This window comes from Delphinapterus leucas, chromosome 11 (assembly GCF_059928025.1).
Source record: "Delphinapterus leucas isolate spDelLeu-1000000601 "Yukka" chromosome 11, BTC_Dleu_Yukka2, whole genome shotgun sequence".
In the NCBI taxonomy this organism is placed as follows: domain Eukaryota; kingdom Metazoa; phylum Chordata; class Mammalia; order Artiodactyla; family Monodontidae; genus Delphinapterus; species Delphinapterus leucas.
Window position 1 is genome coordinate 12,457,442 of NC_143139.1, and position 24,841 is coordinate 12,482,282.

Consider the following 24,841-nt stretch of genomic DNA (forward strand, 5'->3'; position numbering starts at 1 on the left):
CAGCAATATGCTGGATTTGAAATCAACAACTGAAGTATAAAAATGTGAAGACTTCAAACCTGTGAGCGAGAGATATATACTTCTGGCTTTGCAATTTTAAATATGTTCACTCACATTAGAACTTGAGAAAATATCCTTTGAAGAAATATACATATAGGTTCTTGTATATAGTGAATTATGTAAAAATATGTTATGAGGCTATAAAGAAACCAGGGTTATTTTCCTTTATTTGAATTTTCTGCAATATGATATGGGTTTGTGCTACTTATTATAGACATTGTTGATATTTCAAGATTTTATTGTCAAACATATAGAAATGCTACTCATACTTAGCATGAAACAGAAATATGTTTTTTACTATTACACATCTCTTTAGTGAATAATTGTATCTGAAAGCATAGATAGTTATGAATGTTTGTTATACGTATTAGTGCATGTTAAAGAAAATAAGTCTTTTTGATTTGTTGAAATTCTCCTCCAAACATTGGTTGGTTTGGGACTGTATCTTGGAATAGGACACTTGACTATCTTCAAACCAACATCACATGGAATTTAAATTCAACTGTGTATTTGTTAAAATCTTCAGAATTATCAGTTACTTTAAAAAATAATTAAAGTGTGCTTTCAAAGCTTATGTATTATAAAGCTTGTGATGAACTCTCCTCCCCATCAGAATTTTTTTAAATTTAAACGTGTAAAGTTATAAAATAAATTCATAAACTCAGTGTCAGGGAGAATTTAGCTTTTTAAAGTTAAAAATCTTTTCCTTCCCTCCCTTAATACTTGCTTCAGCAACTTTTATATAGAGCCTACCTTCCGCGAAGCACTGCGCTAGACACTGTCAATGCCATTGTCTTGTTATCTTATGGACATAATATTTATTTTTCTGTTCCTCTACTCATTGATCCTACTGTTCTTTATTCCCGTAAACTTCTTTGCTGCCACAATAAAAAAGATTTATGTTTACAGGACCCGAGTTTCTAGTACTGCTTGGAAAATAAGTTCACCAGTGCCTAATAATATTAATTTATTGATCCAACAATAAATTAACCCCAAATTTGACCCAAACATGTGAACATTTTTGGAATCTTGTAAATGAAATTTATATAAAAAAACTTGCTCTCCTCAGGTATAGGTCTGGCTGTCTTGGGTCTGAGCCATACAAGGTAGTGTCTCACAAAACAAGTGCCCACCTCATACCACCAAACTTCACTATATTATCAACAGGTCCAAGAGTCCTTAGGACCATCATGAGGTGTGAATTTTAATTCTCTAAATTAACTATATATGGGATTTCATGCTCTGTTGATAAGTACTTTAATTATTCATAGTCTCTTATACTAAAGTGTAGTTCTTTCCTCCCTCATAGCCCCAGTTGCTCCAGAAATCACTTCTGTGGAATATTTCAACAGTCTGTTATATATCAGTTGGACATACGGGGATGACACTACTGACCTCTCGCATTCTAGAATGCTCCACTGGATGGTTGTTGCAGAAGGAAAGAAGAAAATTAAAAAGAGTGTATGTATCTTTGATTCCCAGTATTGGGCATCTGTTGAAAACCATGAAGCAAACATTTATTGAGACATCAAAAAAATATTTGTATGCCAAGTGGCACTGTTTTTGGTTCTGGAGACAGGATAGTGAACAAAAATTAAATTCCTTCTTTCACAGAGCTTAGCTTTTAATCTTTAGTAGTGAGTAGTAATCATTGTATCTATTGATTATTGACTTCACCTGTGTTTAAAGTTATGACTGAGCTTTTTCTTCAGGATACTAAACATTTTCAAGAAAACCATAGTTATTTCATTATTTTCTCCATATATCCCCAACACCTAAATATACGGATGTGTTGGAAATACAAATTTCTTTTCTCCTGGTTTATTAAGCTTTTTGTTATAGTAGTTAGGGTACCAACTAAATGACTGTAATAATAGTTTTTTTAAGGCTGTGGATTAAAGAATATCAACACCTATGTCTCTCTCATGGTACCCAGCACTAACAGGGCACCTCTGCTGTGAGGGATCATCCAGGGGTCCAGATTCTTTCTATTTTGCTGCTGCATCTGCCACTATGTGTAGTCCTCATCTTTACGGCCATATTCCAGCCCACAGGAAGGGGAAAAGAGAGGACACAAAGGCCCAGCGCATACAGGGTGTGAACAAAACTACAAGTTGCCCATGGTACCTCCTCTTACCCATGGTTGGAATGGGGTCACATGGTCTGCACTGGCTATAGAAGAAACTGGGAAATATAGTCTTAAGTTAAGAAAGCAGGTGTCCATAGACATGGTTAGGTTTCTTTTGAGCTTCTCAGCTAAGGCTGAACAATGTTCCTATTAGTAAAACCAAGCAATTGCTTTTTCTAAAATTTGCTGTGAATATGAGGGGGGAAAATCAGAGTAATACCCATTCCAAACAAAGGAATTAATCACAAAAATGCCCCTTTAGGTATTGTGCCTATTTAAGGCTACCTTGCATTTGGCTCAGCTGAGAAATTTATATCATGCTTAGAGGAAATAATATATTCGTAAGGCTTAGTCAACTGTAGATGGCAGCACAGAACAAAGAGGGAACATCTGTGACAGCCCTGTAGTTGTTTGGAATGGTATTCTAGTTCAAGGCCATTAGAAGCTTAAACCCTCCATTCTGACGATCTTGCAGGTAACACGCAATGTCATGACCACAATTCTCAGCCTGCCTCCGGGAGATATCTACAATATCTCCGTAACTGCTTGCACTGAAAGAGGAAGTAATACCTCCATGCTCCACCTCGTCAAGCTAGGTAAGAAAAGTACACAGGTGGGTGTGTGAAAATAATCATGCTGGGAGAACTAGTGTGTGTATCTCTTGGTTTAACATGGTCTTCACAACTCAGTGAAATAGAAAAAAAAATGGTTTGCTGTCTTTTATAAGTACAAAAGAGACATAATACTATCAAAAGAGTACATTCAACTTACAAATTTCTGTGAGTGCAGTGTTTACTGTGCTGGAGACAAGAGTGTTCATCATTCATAGTAAGGCTAGAGGAACCAACGAGTCTTAGAATTTTAGAGATGGATGGACCTTAGAGATTACCTAGTGCCGTGTTCTCAACCCTATCAGACACCATTCCCCTTTTATATAAATATTATGCAATGCCCTCATTAATATCTTAAATTGAAATTCATAGATAAAATAATCCACATGTTGATTTTTTAAATTTGATATAAATCCTAACTCTAATCCAAAATCAAAATAAAAGAAAAATAATTTATAAAAAATAATATGGATTCCCTATGTATATGTTCAGGTACAGCTTTTAGCTATTCTAAAAGTCATAATGGGACTACCTGATGACTACATACAATGAAAACGAATAAATGTGAGTTTGCAAGAAGTAACAGGATCAGTAGTTCTTCCATACAGGAAGTATAAAAATAAAGAAATGAATAAATCTATATTAATTAATTTATTATTATTAATTAGAAATAAATTATTTAAATAATTAAAAATAAAGCATATAAAAGTACAGGTGGACCCTAGAATAAAACCTAGAGTTAGGATAAGTAATAAGAGACTAGACAAATTTGCCTGTGATGAAAGAAAGAGGGAAATAACCTTAGTTAAAGTAGAGATAACATGCTGAGAAAAATAATAAGCCGTGGATGAGGGAAAATGAGGAAACTATGATATTATTGCAAATCAGCTGGAACTTATTGTGTAGTGTCAAAATAATTATTTATAGTATGAAAAACAACTTGGAAGTGACACTATATGACACAAAACACATCTTCTACATTCAACAACCTACCATGTATTAAAGTAAATATTTAGTTTCTGGTACTTAAAGGGACCTCAGAAGTAGTATCCTATAATCAGCCGTAGGCAAAAGAGGACAGATGGGCAAAAAGTTGGGTGGTAGACCTCTTGGGGCAGTATCAGTTTGAGAATGATAACCCCAAAATAAATGCAGTTCAATATGTAATTTTCACAGCAGAGATCTCATCATTTTTATAGTTGAAAATTTTAAATATATACATAACTAGACATCATGAAATCATTTCATGATCCATACAAATATTGAATCATTATGTTGTACACCTGAAACTAATACAATGTTGTGTGTCTATTATAATTCAATAAAAAATAAATGTATATGGCAATAAAAATAAATTCAAAACATTTAGCTCAACTTACTGACATCACCGTTTCAGATATCTGCTAATTTATATTCTGTGTTTGTCTGTAAAAGTTTCAAATCGTTTCTGTTATTACACATGTTCATATGTGCAGCTATAAGTAAAGAACAATCCAGGGTGTTTTATTAGCAGCTTAAATACCAGGAGCAGCAGCGCTGACAGTGATGTACCTTTAGAAAACTCTTGGAAAATCCAGAACCAAACAAAACAATCTTTTCTTAGTTTATCCACTAGTTGCATTTCTCTATAATTCAATGCATAAGACACAAAGTCTTAAATCTTTTTTGTCTCTTATTTGGCACAGTAAAAACTAAACTCTTGCACTGAAATCCTTTAGAATTAATTTGGTAATTGAAAACGCATGATGTACTAAGTAGACGCTATGGGCAGAAAAAGTGAATTATTGAGTAGGTTTTTTTAATAACATTTTAAAAAAAATTTTATTGGAGTATAGTTTATTTACAATGTTGTTTTAGTTTCAGGTGTACAGCAAAGTGATTCGGTTATACGTATACATATATTCATTCCTTTCCAGATTCTTTTCCCATATAGGTTATTACAGAATATTTAGTAGTGTTCCCTGTGCTATACAGTAGGTCCTTGTTGGTTATCTATTTTATATATAGTAGCGTGTGTATGTTAATTCCAAGCTCCTAATTTATCCCTCCCCCCTCCATGTTTCCCTCTGGTAACCATAAGTTTGTTTTCAAAATCTGTGAGTCTGTTTCTGTTTTGTAAATAAGTTCATTTATATCATGTTTTTAAATTAGATTCCACATATAAGTGATATCATATGATATTTGTCTTTCTCTGTCTGACTTATTTCTCTTACTATGATAATCTCTAGATCCATCCATGTTATTGCAAAGACATTATTTTGTTTGACATTACAGCTGAGTAATATTCCATTGTATATATGTACCACACCTTCTTTATCCATTCCTCTGTCAATGGACATTTAGGTTGCTTCCATGTCTTGGCCATTGTAAACAGTGCTACAATGAACATTGCGGTGCATGTATCTTTTTGAATTATGGTTTTCTCTGATATATACCCAGGAGTGGAATTGCTGGATCACATGGTAGCTCTATTTTAGTTTTTTAAGGAACCTCCATACTGTTCTCCATATTGGCTACACCAATTTACATTCCCACCAACAGTGTAGGAGGGTTTCTTTTTCTCCACACCCTCTCCAGTATTTATTGTTTGTAGAATTTTTGATGATGGCCATTCTGACCGGTGTGAGGTGATACCTCATTGTAGTTTTGATTTGCGTTTTTCTGATAATTAGTGATGTTGAGCATCTTTTCATGTGCTTTTTAGCCATCTGTATGTCTTCTTTAGAGAAGTGTCTGTTTAGATCTTCTGCCCATTTTTGGGTTGGGTTGTTTGTTTTTTTGATATTGAGCTGCATGAGCTGTTTGTATATTTTGGAGATTAATCCCTGTGGGCCACTTCATTTGCAAATATTTTCCCTCATTCTGTGGGTTGTCTTTCCATTTTGTTTATGGTTTCCTTTACTGTGCAAAAGCTTTTAAGTTTAATTAGATCCCATTTGTTTATTTTTGTTTTGTTTTTTTTAAATTACTCTAGGAGGTGGACTAAAAAAAGATATTGCTGTGATTTATGTGAAAGAGTGTTCTGCCTATGTTTTCCTCTAAGAGTTTTATAGTGTCCAGCCTTACATTTAGGTCTTTGATCCATTTTGAGTTTATTTTTGTGTATGGTGTTGAATAGTTTTTAAATAACATCTTAATTCCATTTGTGTCCTTCTTCATGGCAACTTTCTTCAAAATTATCTTACTTAACCTTAAATTTTTTTCCAATATTAATTGCATGATAAAGTACTTGTACTTATATGTATAGTGGATTTATTCTGATGCAAAGTTATAAATTCATGTGGAACGTGGGACATGGGACAATTTTTCTCTTTGGAACTTTCTTGATTATTGCAGGACATCTAGTATTTCTGAGCCCTGCCCACAGAAGTATGGTTAGCTTCCTCCATTGTGACTACTAAAAACATTTCTGCAAATTTCCAAGCACCCTCAAGGGGGCGGTACTACTCCTATTGAGAATCATGAGTAGAGTTCTTTCATGCACTGCACACAATCTGCTTTTCCCTAGCAGTCTATACTTGAATTCCAGGAATGTGGAGATCACCAGCTTCCAACATTGCACGATCTATTTATTAAGACAAAAAAATCACCTGATTCCAACCATTAACTCTGATTTTGTTCTCTGTATGAATGTTAGTTCAAAACTTGTTTCCAGGTAACTGGAATTACTTGAAGATCATGCCTGTGTTCCCCAAGACTTTCTTTTCCCAAGCTTTATTAGCAGAAGCAACCATAAGTGTTTCTCGGGTTTCTAGATGCTTTCTCCAACTTATTTGGTTTGTTGGTCTCCCTTAAAGTACAAGTTCAGAAGTGGTCTTACCAAAGTAGCATTCAGTGGCCTATTGTGTGTTTTGCTGTCATTTTTATGTGACATTATGGATGATCCGTGAAGCCTCAGGAATATGAGTTAAAGTCATGAACTGGGACAATTACACTCAAACAAATAGGAATGTGAGTAAAAAACCGTCATAATTTCCCAAACTTATCATGAGGTTTTTGAGTCCCCGTGTCTCCCCATTAACAGACAGGACTGCCTAAACCAGTTTAGGAAGTTCCTTTGAGAGCTTCCCTGGTGGTGCAGTGGTTAAGAATCTGCCTACCAATGCAGGGGACACAGGTTCGGGCCCTGGTCCGGGAAGATCCCACATGCCACAGAGCAACGAAGCCCATACACCACAACTACTGAGCCTGCTCTCTAGAGCCCGAGAGCTACAACTACTGAGCCCACAGGTTGCATGCCTAGAGCCTGTGCTCTGCAACAAGAGAAGCCACCGCAATGAGAAGCCTGTGCACTGCAACGAAGAGTAGCCCTGCTCGCCATAACTAGAGAAAGCCTGCACGCAGCAACGGAGACCCAGCGCAGCCCATAAAAGAAATAAAATAAAAATAAATACTTTTTTTAAAGTTCCTTTGAACTTTTCAAATAGGGAAGACACGTTCCCGCAGCAATTATTTCTAGTGAATCATTACCCTTAGAATTGATAAGCTTTTCCATGTTGGTATCTTAATATCAGACAGAATATTACCTCTATCCTGTTCCTCTCTGAAAGCAAGACAATCTTTATATAATGTGCCTGTCCTTAGCCCTTTTTTCTCCCCTGAAAATGAAATAACCCTACTTTTTATCCATTTGTCTAAAGGTCTATTTTCCATTCTACTAATGGCATTATTGTGTTTTATAAGCTCTTTCAATTTTCTGTAACACACACTACCTTGTCTGCTGTAGACGCTTCATAGATATTTGTTGAATGGAATTGAAACTATAGACCTCGAAGCTGAAATTAGTATTACAGTTAATATTTAACCAAAACAAGTTTCAGAAGTGAAACATCTTGCTTTAGTAATAACTGAACTGCAATTTTTTTCACAAAACATTCATTCTTGCCATTTTTATGTTTCTATACAGCATTCAGTTAGTATACATAAAAGTCAAATTAATTCTACTTTACAGAAAAATACAGCTCTGGCACCCAGATTTTCAGTGCTTGTTTAAATCAGAATGCCATCTTTAACCTAGGAGCAACACTGTTGAACCAACCCTGAGTTTAATTTCTCTGTATAGAGATCTCTTTGGAATGGCTCTACTTGCTGTCATGGAGGACAGGATCTACATCTGGAGAAAGAAACCAGAAATCCAGAACAACATAAATTAATCCAAGATGGCATGTACAAGGGTAGAAAGCTCTCAAAAGAGTTGCCAAAATTTTTCAATTATTATGTCATCAACAGACACCCAGAGAAGATATGTGCCATTAGTGGTGCCGTTTGCAAGGCTTTGAGCCAGTCATCCCATTAAGAATCTTAGTTTCATGGTACTATGGTGGTGCGTGATGACAGCTCACTTTGGCAGTTAATGCAAATGTCAATCAAATCTGCACTAAGACTTGTCATTTTACAAGAGCTCGTTGGTCTGCATACAACTGCGGCTTCAACGAGCAACCAGTTGTAACTTCTAGTCTTGGTGAATCTACCTGGAACTCTGGAGAAACTTTAGGAGGATTTGATAAGCTTGCATCGTACAATCAGTTTTCCAACCTAAAAAGAAAAAAAAAGGCTGGGGTGGGGGAGGAAGAAGTGAGGAAAAGAAACAAGAATGAGAAAGAAATAAGAATGAGATTCATAAAATAGATCTATGGTAATAGAATATCCATTCATTAATTTATTTAACAAATATATGCTGAGAAACTTCTAAGCACTGCTCAGATGCCAGACTTCTTATCGTAATAAACCCAAAAAGTTACGCTCATTTTCTGTTCACAAGGAGCTTACGATCTAGTGAAGGGAGAGATGGTCATAAGTGCTTTACAGAGCATTAAAATAGGGTAGTATGATGCAGATGGCTTTGGAGTAAAAGCTTTCTCTGAGGAAGCAACGAGAAGAGATCTGAATAACAAGGATCATCCATGAAAAGGTTGAGGAAGAGCACGTAGGCAGAAAGAACAGGAGAAGTCAGATTATATGGGACTTGCGAGGCATGGAGTTGAGATTTTATTTTGAAATTGCACATTTGAAGCCATTTAGAGAATTTAACATAAATAATCTGACTTATATTTAAAATAAGCCTTCCAGTTGCTCAAGGGAGAAAGGATTTGGGGGTCAACAATAAAGGTAGGGAGACCAATTAAGGGATTATTTGTCATTAGCCTTAAAAACAGCATTCTAATTAAAATAAGTGCTGTGGGAAATGATGGTAACTTTGACTGAAATGGTAATAATGGAGATGGAGAAAACTGGGCAGAATTCAGGAGCTGTTTTGGAGGCTGTGTCCCCAGAATTTTCTGATGGGGTGAAACAGCAAATGAGAGAAAGAGAAATTAAGAATGTCTCCTAGGCTTTGCTCTCGAGCAACTAGGGTGGTGGGTGGTACAATTTACTGAGATTGAAAGGACTAGAAAAACTAGAAGAGGAGGAAACTGGAGGAAAGCTGAGAGTCAAGGATTCTTCCTCAGACATAAAAAATCAAAAGGACATCCAAGTGCAGTTTTCAAGTAAAGAGACTGTTGATATATGTGTCTGGAGATCAGGGGAGAATTCTAGGGTGGAAACATAAATTTGGGGGTGTCTGGATAAGATCATCAAGTACTAAGTAGAAACAGAGTAGAGGAGCCCTGGGTCTAGCCAAGAAGAACAACTCTCTAGCATTTAGAGACTGAGCAGAGGGAGAGCAGTTAGCAAGAGAGACATGGAAGGAACAGCCAATAAAGTCAGAGAAAGGCGAAAAACAGAAGGTGTACACCACTATTGTCAAAGGTCTGCTTTATCCTGACCACCAACCTGCTCAGGCAGGCTCAAGATAAGGACTCAGGTAACTTTAGTTCTGGGAGAGATTTGGAGATAATTTAGTGCGATGTCCTCATTTGGGCAAGTTGAAACCTAGAGAAATCTGTTGAGCCTGGATCTAGAAACAGTACTTTTTAATCCATCTGCTGGCTTATGTCTTCCTGGATTTGGGGTGTATTTTTTTTTCTAAAAACTTCATTTTTCTATGAACGCATTTAACAGAGCAGGAAGGAGCCTCACACCCATTCCTGTGGCTTTCTGTTCCTGTTTGGGAATTTGAGCATTGTGAAATTGGCTTGATTTCCTTAATCTCCGCCATGAAAGTTTTTATATAGATGAGAAATCTTTAAAACATAATTTGACGATAGATACAGATGTTAGGAATTGGGGGGATATTAGAATCTGCTCTCTTCTCTCACTCTCTCTCTCTCTCTCATGCACACTCACACATCAAATTTTAGTAGCTTACAAATAATTATATCCATTTTGATGAAATATAATTTCTGACTATATAAAAGCCCAGCCATTACAAGGTACCGCCCGCCCTTCCTGGTCTCTCTGTCAGTTGAGAAAATTTGTTTAATTCTTATGTTGAAGTCATTGAGTGTACAATTTTGGGAAATAGTTACTTGGATATATGCACTTCTCATTTTTGGAACGAATTGAGTTAAGTGTTGTGAGTCATGGCAAACTGAAGTCTAAAGTTCCTCTCCCTAGCCACCCATCCCTTTCCTTGAATCCTCTCCCGGTAAGTGACTAACTTGTTATTCCCCTTACCCACCACCAAAACACACAAACAAAAATGAGTTCAATAAGAAGGTGAATAAATTTGTGTCAATGTAGCACAGAGAGAGGAAAGGAAGATGAACGAATGAATGGATTGAAGAGAGGGAGGAAATGATAAAGGAAAGAAAGTGTGTATATCCTTTATTTATATATATTTATATTTAACATAATTTATATATATATAAACACACTTTACGCAGATATTCTATTAATTTGGGTAATAATATGACTGTGATGGCTGGCAAAAATTTACCAAGTACAGCATATATATACCACCAGTCAATTAGAAAGAAGATAATAAAATAACCAAGGTACTATAGTTTTTAAAAATTCACTTATCCTATCAGTCAACAAATCTTTAACATTTATTATGTGCTTCCCACTAATCTAGGTGCTGAGGATACAGAAATGAACAAAGCTGACAGAAATTTCTATCCTCCTTCTAGTGGAGAAAAAGAGACAAGCATAAATATAAGGATGCCAAATGGTGATAAGTGTTATGGAGAAAAATGAAGCAGGAAGAGTTCTGTGGTGCAGGTGGGGATGCAGTTTTTGTAGGGATGGGGATAGAGGAAGCTGCACTGTGAAGGTGCTATTTCAGCCAAATCCTGAGGGAGCTGCAGATGCCGAGCAGGCAGCTGGGAGGAGAGTCTGTAGGCAGAAGGAACCACAGATGCAAAGTTCAAGAAGCAGCGCTGCGCTTGGAAAGTTCAAGGAAAAGTTGAGAAGGCAGTGTCACTGACGTGGAATAGAGACAAAGAGTAACTTAGAAGGCAGAAATGTAGCAAGGGAACAAATCGTGCAGGATTTAACCAGAGGGAGATGACGTTCCCCTGGGTGGTTCAAGCAGAGGAGTAATGTGACCTGACCAGTTCCAGGGATCACATGGGTGAGGGTAAAAGCAGGAGACCAGTTAGATAAGATGACCTTTCATCCCAGTTGCTTCAGATACCAGATATCTGTTATGGATCAGGTAAAAGCTAGTCATCTTCTTTAGCAATGCCTTTCCTCCCAAAAGGATTCCAACTGGACACTTTTGATAACTTACATGATCACCCTCCTCCTTAGGGTTAGGAGGCTGTAGCATCTATCCAGATACAAGCTTATACTTGCTTCCACCAGCATGATGAAAAGTGATCAGATTCAAAATTTATTTGAAGGTGGGGCTGAGAGAATTTACTGATAGATTTAGGTGTTGTCTGTGAATGAATGAAAGAGGCCTAGGGAAATGACAAGTTCTGGGGTCTGAGAAATTGGAAGGACAAACGTGCAATTTATTGAGTTGAGGAAGATTATGGGAGAGGCAGGTTTGGGGGGAAAGGTCAGAAGTTCTGTTTGGGATGTGTCAACATTTGAAGGTGCCTATTAAACAATAAAGAACAGTTACTGAGTAGGCAGTTGGAGAAAGGAGCTTGGGTTCTGGGGATTTCAGCACTGGAAATATAAATATGAGGGTAGACAGAAAACAGACTTGATGAGGTTATCAGGGAACAAGTAATGAAAAAAGAATGCTACCCAAGAACTAAGCCCTAGGCACCCCAACTTTTAAAAGTGGAAGTGGTGAGGGAAAACCAGCAAAGGAGCCTGAGAAAAAGTGGTCAGTAAAGTAAGAAGAAGCACATACAATATGATGTCCTAGGGCTTCCCTGGTTGCACAGTGGTTGAGAGTCCGCCTGCCAATGCAGGGGACGCAGGTTCGTGCCCTGCTCCGGGAGGATCCCACATGCCGCGGAGCGGCTGGGCCCGTGAGCCAATGGCCGCTGGGCCTGTGCGTCCGGAGCCTGTGCTCCGCAACGGGAGAGGCCACAACAGTGAGAGGCCCGCGAACCACAAAAAAAAAATCTGATGTCCTAAGAGCCAAGCCAAGAAAGTACTTGAGTGAATAGACAGTGATCAACATGTCAAGTTTGTTGATAAGTTAGATGACAAATCAGAATTGATCACTGATCTTAGCAATACAGAAGTCATTGGTGATTTGCAGAGAAGGCATTTGGGTAGAATGGTGAATGAGGAAAAAAAGATAACAAAAGCAGAAAAACTGAAGACAGCTGGAATTAAACTTTTGCGGAGGTAAGACTGTAAAAAGGTGAGAAAATGGGCAGTAGCTGAGGATAAAAGGATCCAAGTTTGTATTTTGTTTTGTTTTTCCTTGCCTTTAAGTGGGTGGAAACAGTTTGCCATTGAGCTAATCAGAATGATTCAACAGAGCAGGGGAAATTGATGATGCAGGATACTTAGAGGTGAGATTTGTTGGGGTGAGGTTTGTTGGGGTGAGAAGTGAGATTTGTTGGTCCTTAAATGGGCCAAAGGAGATGGGACCAAGGGTGCCATTGGAGGGGGTGGCCTTAGGGTGGGTGGATCTGTAGTAAGACGATAAATGACAGAGTCTATGGGCATTAAGGGGGTGTATGAGTAGGAGGGATTGATGATGGAAGCTTGTGAAAGTTCTCATCTATTGACCTCTTATAAACACATGCAATTTCCTTAGGTCTGCAGAGGATTGTAACTGCTGTGCTACTATTCTTATACATTCCTGATGGCCAGCAGCCCCGTGCAAGCATGTTTGTCTGGGTTAGGCTGCCAGGCATGTCACTGTTCCATGGCTCCATTCCTGGGCCCAAGACTAACCGATACCTGTCCTCAATATATGTCTCCCCCATTTCTCATTGCAGTGGTTTTCTGAGTGTCACTGCAATTTGCCAACTGCCCATGGCCATGCCACACAATTTCAGCACTTCCCTAAAATCGTTTCTCCCACCCACCGTAAAGTGACTTGCATGTTTTGCTTGTTGCCCTTGGATATATTTAGAGAATCTAGATGTTGGACTACCATGGCAATGATCATGATGTCTGCCTCTGATTTAAATACTCAAGCAAGTGCCCACTCTGGAAAAGCTGGTCTTCTGGTCAAAGGAACTTTCCAGAAGACCTCATGGTCCCCAGTTATATGGAAAATGCTCATATGTCTAGGGAGGAAGCTGGGTGCAGGAAGGGGACCCTTACCTAGAGGTACTTGCCTTCACAGTCAAATTGTGTCACCTTAGAAAGATGACCCAGGCCCTCTGAATTTCAGCTGCCTCTTCTACAAAATGAGGGTCTGGATTAATGATCTTTAATGTTTCTTCCAGTTTTAGGATTTAGTTCATAACTGAGTTCAGAGTAAAGGCAACAAGGCTGATGATACAGTAAGAGTAGCTACCTTTTTCTAAGAATTGTGCAATATCTAAGTCCTAACTAATAAAAATGCCAAACAAAAACACATATTCCTGGAACCAACAAAGGAGGAAGTCAGATATTTTGGGTTTTTTTGGGTTTTGTTTTTTGCGGTACGCGGGCCTCTCACTGTTGTGGCCTCTCCTGTTGCGGAGCACAGGCTCAGCGGCCATGGCTCACGGGCCCAGCTGCTCTGCAGCATGTGGGATCTTCCTGGACCGGGGCACGAACCCGTGTCCCCTAGCATCGGCAGGTGGACTCTCAACCACTGCGCCACCCGGGAAGCCCCCAGATATTTTGTTTTAAACTAAGTTAAAAGATTTCTCTGAAAAATTCTACTAATCTTCAGAAATTACTTGAGCTGGTAATACCATAACTTACCCAATGATTTGCAGAAAAGGATATTACACTTGCAATCATTAAGCTATAAAAAATTTCTTTAAAATGTAATGAAAATGACAGGTATTTCTAATTCCTAAGAAATTTCTATGTTCTGTATATGAAAAGGGCCTAACTGTAATTTATTGCTAAGTATTTGCCTGAATATTTTTACATTCCCCAATGTTATTTTAAATGTTCTAATTGCTTATTAAGTGTACAGAGGAAAAGAATCTCCCAAAGTCGGTAAGAGAATAGGCCTAATAAACTTCAGACCTAACGAAGGTGACTGTTGTTTAATATACATTTTCCTCTTCTTCATTTCATGGCATATCAATCTTAACTCACCCTTAGGGTTTGGGGTTTTTTTTTTCTTTTCAAAGAGTGCTTTTCTTCAGATGCTGTTTTTGACCAAGTTGAAGGTAACTTATGCAGCTTACACTGCTTAAGTCACAGATGTTTTCTTTGGCCAAGTTGAATATACGTTCTGTGGCTTGAGATGAGGAAAATAAAAATCGATTTAAAAGACTTACTCTAATACAGATGCTAAAGACCAGCGTTTGTGTATGAAAAGGATACTAACAAATTGCTTCAGTCAGGCTGAGGATTAAAAATAGATTTTGCCACGTCAATCATTTTTTACAATGTTTTTCTATTGAATTCTCCTTATCATCAATGTCACACATTTGTAAAACGACTCACCAAGTTTAAAGGTATGAAATACAAATGGAATAAAACCAGTAAGCTTTTATGGATTTAACCTTAGCCTCATTAACATAATTCTATCACCAGCTAAACTAATGGGTCACATTAAAATAAGAAACAATGTAATAACTGTCAGAGAAAGACGGATTTTAGGCATTAAATACATTCCGTTCTGCTCCAAGGCTGAATATTACAGCTGACTCCCTTTGGAATTCCCAGGGAAAGGAAGAGCTTTGCTGCCAGAGCAGAGAATGTGAATCAAATACTCGCTCACACTTCACCCAGTGTCACCTTCACTTCCCGGAGATCCTGGGCAGCACCGTGAGCCTCTCATAATCCATCCTAAATTAAATGGTAGAGATAGCGTTACCACTTTCCATTCAGTCCACGTTCTATGCATAGTACTTGATTTTCTTATAAAATTAGGTTGGATCCCCAACACAAGTAGGAGGGGCACTGAGGGGGAGAGAAGAGAAGGAAAGAGAGGACCAAATAGTTGAGTATAACACTTGCAATGATTAGCATATTTAAAGGCAAACAACCCTGTATCTATATCCCATTTTGTCAAAATAGTATGTCTATCTCCTTTCTTCACATCCATAGGTTCTCATATCAAATATCATGGATTCTGAAATTATTTTAAACAAAAGGACATCTGACATTATGGAGCAGGGGGAATTTTGAAGAAATGTAAAATGTCATTTAGGGAGATAGAAAATGATAATCAGAAGCTGTTCTGTAACTAATACGTACATGACTCTTTATATTATATAAAGTGTTTTGTATACATTAAATTAAGGCTCATTTAACAAAATTTAAAAAGGCTTCATGTCTCTCCCCTTTATGAACTACGTGGAATTTGATATTTTGAGCAGTAAGAGACCATATTAGTTTGCTAGGGCTGCCAAAACAAAATACCACAGGCCGTGGGGCTTAAACAACCGAAGTGTATTTTCTCACATTTCTGGAGGCTAGAAGTCCAAGATCAAGGTGTTAGCAGGTTTGGTTTCTTCTGAGGCCTCTCTCCTTGGCTTGCAGATGGCGACCTTCTAGCTGTGTCCTCACATAGTCCTTTGTCTGAACCCATTCATTCCTGGTGCCTCTTTGTATGCTTAAACATCCTCTTCTGACAAGGACACCAGCCAGATTGGATTACGGCCCACCCTGATAGCTTCATTTTAACATAATCACCTCTTGAAAGGCTCTATCTCCAATCACAGTCACATTCTGAGGTGCTGGGGTTTAGGGCTTCCACACGTGAATTTTAGGGAACACAATTCAGGCCATAACAGAGACACAGACCACTCAAGAGGCTTTTGTGTGTCAATGTATTCCCCACCATATGAAATTGTCTAAACAATATTTAGCCATTCACCACTTTTAGCCTTGTTTCTAAGGATGCGGAACATGAACCTCTAAGCCATCCTAAGCTATGAGGCTGAGCTGACCTTGCCTTCTCATGAGAAGAGATAGACAGCAGAAGGGGAACCCCTCTGACCAGTTTCTGCCAAGAATTTCCAGACTTCTCTACCAAACAGGAAGAAATGTTCTAACCCAGTACTATACAATTCAAATATGGTGAGAGCCACAAATGTAATTTTAAATTTTCTAGTAGTTGCATTACAAAATAGTAGAAAGAAATAGGTGAAGTTGAGTTTAATATACTTTATTTAACCCAGTAAATCCAAAGTAGTACCACTGCAACGTGTAATCAATGTAAAGAAATATTAATGAGATATTTTTATTCTTTCTTCATACTAAAGTCTTTGAAATTTAATCTGTATTCTACTCATGCAGCACCTCTCAATTCAGACTAGCCACATTTCAAGACTAGCCAAATGTGGCTAGTAGCTACTGTGTTGCACAATATAATTCCAATATTTTAATACATTCCCTGGGGCAGATGTTGTCTTGAGTAGTGAAATTTAATTATAAGCCCCTCCCAATCTAATTACACCTCCACTTATGAAATATTGTGATACCTTTATTTTCTTTGGAATAGTAGTGTGGAAATTCTCCCTAATATATCTAGGAAAATATACCTATCCAAAGATCATAAGTCTTCAAGCAGGTGATTTGTGAATGTTACTCATTAACAACTTAATGAGTTGTGAGTCTGTATTCACAATGCAGAACTGAAACGCATTAGATCTTTCAGAAAAGAATGCAGAGATAATGGGTATAGTGATCTTGGAATAATCTATTGCCTCATATACCACCTGAGGGAAAAAAAATGTTACATGGCTGTTTGAGGTCCCAGATCCTTTGGAGATTTTCCTGAGGATCTACTTCTCACCTAGGTCCACATTCTCAGCCAGACTCAAAGAAATCCCTACTCCATTATCTAAATCATATTTCTTGGGCCACTGAGAAAAATTCTAATTCACAACAGTCCTTGACCCTGCCACTGAGAGCTGATGACTTTTTACAAATATAATCACTATAAAAAGGCAGAGAATATCAAAACTCAATGCCTGTCTGGTTTTACCTGATGCTTGAATCTTAACGCCTCTGTTTAATGAATCTTGACTTATGTTTTAAGTCTGTCAATAGATAACATTCATTGAGTCCCTACACTTGGCTGGTTCAAAATAAAGATGAAATAATTTATAACACATGGCTGCCATTCTTAAAGAATCTAATAGGACCCAGTGGAATCAGGACTTCACTCACATAGGTCACACAGAAAACATTTAAGGGCAATAGAAGGTCAGAGAAGGGATAGAGCATCAAGAGACAGTCATCAGATAAGGCTTCAAGGAGAAGGTAAGACGTTTTCTTTAAGATGATCAGAAGAGAAGAAAGAGTACACTGAGGGGAAATACATGAGTTGAGATAAAGTAATACCTGTGTGATTGTCAGTGGGAAGACTGGCTTTACGGGGCAGCATGTCTGTGCGGGAGAGATGGTGGCGATGAGTAGCAAGTGGCCAGTGTACATAGAATCTTTAACACTCGGCATATTTGGATTTGACACCATAGACATTGATCACAATAGATCATTGCACAGATAGGATCTAACAGGAGCAAAGTGGTGTTATAAGACCTTTTAAACCATCGCTGGCAAAACGAAGAAAGAATCAAGTAAGAGGCAGGGAAAGGGAATAAGGGGCTGTTGTAATGAATGCTAAGTGTGATGGCAAAAGCCTGGATGGGCAATAAAATAAAAGAAATAAATAAAAGGAAGAAATGAAAGGAAGTATTAAAAGATAATGCGATCTGAGACTGAGAAGCAAGAGGAGAGCTTCAAAATTGTCATCTTAGACCATTGAAATAATGATGCTTCTTAGGACAGAATCAGGGGCAGGTGGAAAGCAGAACCGATTTGAGGAAAGGCAAGGACTCCACATTCCATTTTAACCTTATGGAGTTGAGGTTAATAGTGAGATACTTGAGTAAGAACAGATGATATGTGATGGGAAATCAATATGTAAAAGGTTGGATCCAGAAACTAGGATCTGGGCAATGTTCATATCAGATAACTAAACTGATTTTATCTACCCATCAGGAAAAAATATACAGATGTCCTAGGGATTCTAATCATAGTCGGAGAAACTCACTCCGAGGAGCAATTCCACAGTGTGTATCTTTTAAAGAGACATAGCCCAGGCTCAGCCTAACAGATCATCTATCTCTGCCTCAGACAACCTCACACTTGCTTCCAAAGATCCAAGTTCTGCAGGAGTCAGAATCATTGGAGGACTTAGTCTCTGACTCATAATGTTATTAGCAGTGACAATTATGAAGGATGTAAGAAGTGGAAGTAGACTTCTGTGTCTCATCAACAGTCTTCATCATAGGGCAAGCGAGACGATACAACATCTAGAGGAATGAACAATTCATTGCAAATGAGAAAGGGGTCCTGACATCTATTGTGAGTTATACTTGCCCAAGACCAACTCGTTTATTTCCTCCTTCAACTCTTGTGCCCAACTTTGTCAGGTTGCCTCTGGAAAGGAAAATGCTTCTTTTTCAGTTGGACACAAGTTTAGGTTACTGCAATAGATCACGTCAAGAATGATTCTGACAAACTTCTTGGTTCTGGACATGATGATGATATTCCAGAAAGAAGGTCCAGGCCTTCCCCCCACAAAGACATATCACTTGTCAAAAGAGTGAAATGGCTTCTAGGGCTTTTTTGCTAAACACCAGGAGCTGTAGAACAGACTTGGAAGGGTGAGGCAGATAATGAAAAGAAATCCAAGTAACAAGCAAACAGTGTGGAGAGCTGTCTGTCAGGGACATGCTGATGGGCAGATTATGCTATTATGTGAACCTGACAGCAAGATTTTTGTCCAAACAAGCAAAGTCAAGGAGATCTGACAGCAGGTAAGAGGGACCCTGGCTTAAGAACTTGGATTCAGGCATAGCACTTTGTGTACTGGAGGAACTTGAGGGAAGGGCAATGCCCAAAGGACACGGGGGCAAGGAGGGGACCAGGAGAGATTCAGCAACTGGGAACAAGACAGCAGACCACCTCCTAGAACTGGGGAACAGACAGGCATTGGTATCAAGCCTACAAGTCCAGTGACTCAGTTATTGGAAAGGCATACGAAAGGGCACAGATAGAATGGTTTACTTAACTAATGGATTAATTTATTGATCAAAATTAAATGTCTAAAAGAATAAGATAAAGAAATCAGTCCTCTAACGTTTTGTCAACCATCCAGTCTTCTTCCATCAATCCTCTTCCTTAAAAATCATATTATCTCTTTAGCTTTACCCCTCTTAATTTTGACTAAATTTTCAAGAAGCCATTCCTCTGGCTAAATTATTCCAAATAGTCTCCCGAGAAAGGAAGGCAGGTTTTTGGCTCAGCACCAGACTGAATCTCCCCATAAGAAGGGAGCACACCACTTTCATTTTTCTCAGTCTTTTCAGTACAGCTTTTTGTTTCTCACCCAGAAAATTCGGTATCATATGGGCAGTGCTAACTCCAGTGTAGATGACACAAAAACTATTAATAGATTATGTCTATAATAAAGCTGAAGTAGAAAACAGAACTGTTACAAAAAGAGAAGTATAAAATAAAAGATGCAAAATATTCTGCCTTGCAAGTTAGATGACCATCTTTGTAAGAGGACATATTTTGAAAGCAATATACACTCTTTATGGTGCTCTTAACTACCCATACTTGGAATTTTTTGCCTGTTTTTTTCTTTTGATTAATGAAGGAAGGAAGAATATTTTATATTAAATTAATTTTTTTTAACTTATCTTTGCTCAGAACCAGCTCCTCCAAAATCACTCTTTGCGGTGAATAAAACCCAGACCTCGGTGACTTTGCTGTGGGTGGAAGAGGGAGTAGCTGATTTCTTCGAAGTCTTCTGTCAACAAGTTGGCTCCAGCCAGGATATAAAACTCCAGGTACTGTATGCTCGGATTTTCCTTTTCTGAGTTAATTTTGATTAAGGCTCATTATCCAAGCAAAGTGAAAATCTCCTCTTTCTTTGAATGATATAAAATGAAAATTTTCATGTACACTTTTGGTTTTCAGTGATAGAAATTTAAAATTATTCTTAGAGCAAGCCCAAAATCTGTCATAACCAACTTGCCAAATCACAAAGTTTATTTCCATCTTTGTATTTATCTTGTTTTTTAACATCTTTATTGGAGTATAATTGCTTTACAATGATGTGTTAGTTTCTGCTGTATAACAAAATGAATCAGCTATACATATACATATGTCCCCATATCTCCTCTCTCTTGCGTTTGTCCCCAGTTCTTAGCCACTCCAGGTCATATTGAGGTTAAATTGAGGCATTTTCTTATTGGCCATTAAACTGATGGAAGGGATAAAGACACTGTCATATAAAATATAATTTAACAAATATGAACTGATTGCCGCTTATGAGAAAGGCATTGTATGGGACACAAATCATAGAATCAATACTTGCCTTCAAAAAATGTCTTTCATTTAATTGTGGATATTTCACTCGAGTAGAAATAATTAAAATAAAATATAAGTGCCGGAAGAGAGATCCATACTACCAAGAGAATTTAAAAGAAGTTAGTAAGGAGGACGATTTTGTTTGGGAAGGTGAACGCTGAGAGAGGTGATTGTTAAAGCTTTAGAATCACAAATAGCAGATATGATGAATACTGAGTTTTTCACGGGGTTAAATTGAATGGAAGGAGAGAAGTGGACCTGGATGGGGGGGGGGAGTAACGAAAAAACTATGTTACAGCCAGACGTGGAAGGAAAAGGGCAAATCTGTGAGGGATGTCACAAAATACAGTGCAAAGACTAATACTATGGACATGAATAACTGATGTTTTTTAAATAATGCAGTTCATGAGATTGAAAAGAAAAAAGGATTTCTGGGAGTACGAATCTTTTCATATGAGTGTTAAGATAATTTGCTTTGATTTCTTTCCCCTTTTGATAGTCTGTTCTGCAAATGTATCTCTTTTTGATCTGTACTGAACAGCTGAATCTTTTTTCTATCCTACGAATCCTTTTGGAAAATAGCTACTCTGCCAGTAATGAATTTTCTTCTCTGCAGCTAGAGTAATGCCTCCCTTTAAGAAAACAATGGTTACTACAACTGAGTCCTGTTAGCAAAAATCTTTCCTTAGAATCATTCTTTTATGGGATCATGAAGGAGATGGGAGTGGGAAATCCGTGCTCATGGCTCTCACCTCTTTAGGCAGAGTTGTTTTCAGATCCTTGTTTTGAAAAACAATATTATGCTACCTCATCTTTTTATACTGTGCAGTTGTACTTATCAGTGTCTGGCCACTGGCGCACCAAATTAACAGCTTCTTCTACTCAAGAATAAGTTAATATTAAATGTTTTGGAGAACACAAAGTCTTTATGCCTTTGGTGGATGCTATTTAAAAGCCGAGGATGCAGACAAAGGGGATAGTGTTCTTAATATACAAAGATCTACTACAAATGAAAAAGATAAAGACGAACCAACCAAAACAAATATTTCATAGAAAATAAACACAAAATGTTCTTAAACATAGAAAAAGATGATTGAGCTCACTCATGGTGAAAGAAATGCAAAATAAAACTATAATGAGGTACAACTTCCACTAATAAGATTAGAAAAGCTCAAAAAGTTTGCAGATTTGTTGTGTAGGGACAGATGTAAGGAAACAGGCATTGTCACACACTGATGGTAGGTGGGTCCCTTGGAAAATGTCTATGGAAGATAATTTGTCAATAGCTTACAAAATTAAAAATATATAACTTATTGAGCCAGCAATTCAACTTCTAGGAATATGAGTGGTTGTATATGTATGTATTCACACATACATACACACACATATGCACACAGGTTTTGTGTATATGAATGCATATGTGTATATATACATACATATACTAAATGAGTATGTGTACATATACATATGTTCCCATAATTGTGAAGTTATATTCATTGTTGCATTGTTAATAATAGCAACAAATCAGAGACTGCTTCAACATTTATTAATAGGGGACTGGTTAAATAAAGTATGTTCTTTCACTGGATTTCTATGCAACCCCTAAAATGAAATAGCTTTATCTGTGCTAATATGGAAAGAGTGCCAAAATATACTGAGAAACAAGATAAAAAATAAGCAGAACGATGCGGAAACTATGTTAGCACTTACATTTTTAACTATATTCTTTTATGTTTATACATCCATAAAATACAGATGGGAAGAAAACTAACCTACCTGACAACAATGGCTGCTTCCATGGAAGAGAATTGGGTAGATGGGAAGTACAGAAAGAAGGAAATAGTTTTCACTGCTTCCTTTTTTGTTTTTTAAATTTTTTACTCTGTGCACACACGTTACCTACTCAACTATGAAAAATACTGATAATTTTAAAACCAAAATAGATGAAGATAACATAACATTTATCTTGTTTTCTGCATCTCCAGGAACCGATTTCTGTTTCTTCTCATGTCGTGACCATCTCCAGCCTCCTTCCTGCCACTGCCTACAACTGTAGTGTCACCAGCTTTAGTCATGACAGCCCCAGTGTCCCTACATTCATAGCCGTCTCAACAATGGGTAATTACAGGCATTAGTGGACTCTGGTGTCTTTGGAAATTATATCTTTCCAGATTTTCCTTACGTTTTCTTTTTAAATATATATAATCCATCTTTTTTAAAAAATAAAACTCAGCTTTCATTGAAAAATTCCAAGCTTTGACTTCAGGGAGACTTTAATTCCAATCCCTAACTGCACTTATTAGTTATGTGATTTAGGAAAAGATATTTACTCTCTCTGAACCTTTGTTTCTTCATCTGTAAAACTGGAATAATAATATGTACCTTGTTGAGTTGTTTTCAGGCTTAGAAATAAAGTACATAAAGCTCTAGCACATGCTGTCTAAATGCTAGTTGTTATCATCAGTTTCATCATTCCCCATAATCCTCTTCAGTGGTACCCACCGTACCCTAATCAGGTCAGGTGCATCTATTCTAGCCTTGACCTTTAGCTGTCACTGATCAAATAATGGTGAACCCAAAGTACTGGGTCAAAGCAGAAAAATTTCCAATCAAGCAGAAAGTATAATTGGGGAAATTAGATATTAATGAAAAGTCCAGAATAATGCTATTTCCTTATTCTTTTTCTAAGTTACATTATTTGTTTTACTTCCCTGCTTGAGTCTAATTCTGTAATCTGAGACCCTCTCTGAAGCTGCCTGTAATAAAACCACTCTTACCATCACATTATCCCTTTACTGGTTCGTTTTCATTTACATAGCATTAATATGTTTTGCCACTACATCCAGTGACCACTAGAATAGACTTTTTTATTTTCTGTTTTTAGTTTTTGCTTTTTCAGAAGTGAGGGCAAAAATGGACCTGAAAAGTAAATTAATGGTCTCTCATTTTGACATCCTTTTACATTTTCTAAAAATACTTTAATGTTCATGATTCCTTGTCATCTGTACAGCAATCCAGTGAAACAGGTGATATTATTAAACGTACTTGCAAGTGAGGAAAATGAGGCCAGAAGAGACAGGTAAAATAGCTTCCCCAAATGGCAGGTAATAGTCAAGCGAACTTGAACAGTCTCTTCTGACCATGAGTCTAATGTTCTTTCTGTTCAAGTACTTCTACCCATAAACTGGAGCCAAGCTGGCCCAAATGGAATGTGGAAAATACCAAAAGCCTTAGAGATTGCGCAGGCCAGCCAGTTCTGTGACTTTGTGACCAATGCAGAGGATGGTATCTCCTCTTTTCCTCTGGTCCACTTTTAAGAGTTTTATAAAAATATTTGATATACATTCCCACCTTTAACATCTTGGTCTTCCAGATACTGTGTGAAGTAGGCAATGTGTAAGTGCCATTGAAGATGGATCATAGAAGACCTAGTATATGAGAGCAACCCCTGTTCTTAAAGACCCTGCAACTTATTAATAAGTTTAATCTCTTGAGTTGTGCAGATGGAAAAACCTCGAAACATATGGTTACAGATCATCAGAATGCCTAGTGCTAGCGATGTGTTAAGTGCTGCAGCAGATGGCAGCTTGCTAATGCCTTTTTCATATACATTATTAGTTGTGAGGAAAATATACAGCTGTGCTTTCTGACTTTAAAGTCATGGGCATAAAATAAGAGCCTCCCCCTCTCTAAGCTTTTGAAAATGTTAAACAGTGATAATACATGATAATGACTTCTAGATATTTTTTTCAAGTGAACCCAAACCATGGCAGAGGCATTCTTTACACTTCACAGTTTCCTTTGATAAGAACATCCTGAGTATGGGCCTTTGAAATGGACTCAATTCTTCCAGCCACCCAAACACTATTTGTCAATCTACTTTACTACGTTAAGAGTTGACCGGGAAGAGGCCATTGCTGGCTTGGAGAAACATCACTGTTGCTGTTGATGTTATCATCATAAGTTTGTTAGTCTTAAGGTCAGATGAGAAACAATGAATGGTCCTGTTAGTTTCCATGTCGTGGAAGCTACAATGAACACGTATGGCTTTTCTCTTTAGTTTCAGAAATGAATCCCAACGTGGTAGTCATCTCCGTGCTGGCCGTCCTTAGCACACTGTTAATTGGATTACTGCTCATTACCCTTATCATTCTTAGGAAGAAGCATCTGCAGATGGCGAGGTAAGTTGTGTTTTGCTCATCTTTCACCCACAGCCTCTAAAATATTTTTGTTTCTCGTACGCGTGTGGCTTTTGCAGACCTAAATTGTACAGCCATGAGTTTGCTTTCAG

General features: G+C 37.6%; 1 protein-coding gene across 1 annotated transcript in view; it reads left to right on the plus strand.

Moving 5' to 3' along the window:
* PTPRO (protein tyrosine phosphatase receptor type O) overlaps window positions 1-24,841 on the plus strand; it is a 117,279-nt gene that overhangs the window by 47,396 nt on the left and 45,042 nt on the right. Inside the window, exons 11-15 of the mRNA XM_089920073.1 lie at window positions 1,370-1,521; window positions 2,664-2,784; window positions 19,888-20,027; window positions 22,536-22,668; window positions 24,611-24,731. Of these exons, the coding sequence (XP_089776199.1) occupies window positions 1,370-1,521; window positions 2,664-2,784; window positions 19,888-20,027; window positions 22,536-22,668; window positions 24,611-24,731 (667 nt within the window). The remainder of the gene's footprint in view (window positions 1-1,369; window positions 1,522-2,663; window positions 2,785-19,887; window positions 20,028-22,535; window positions 22,669-24,610; window positions 24,732-24,841) is intronic.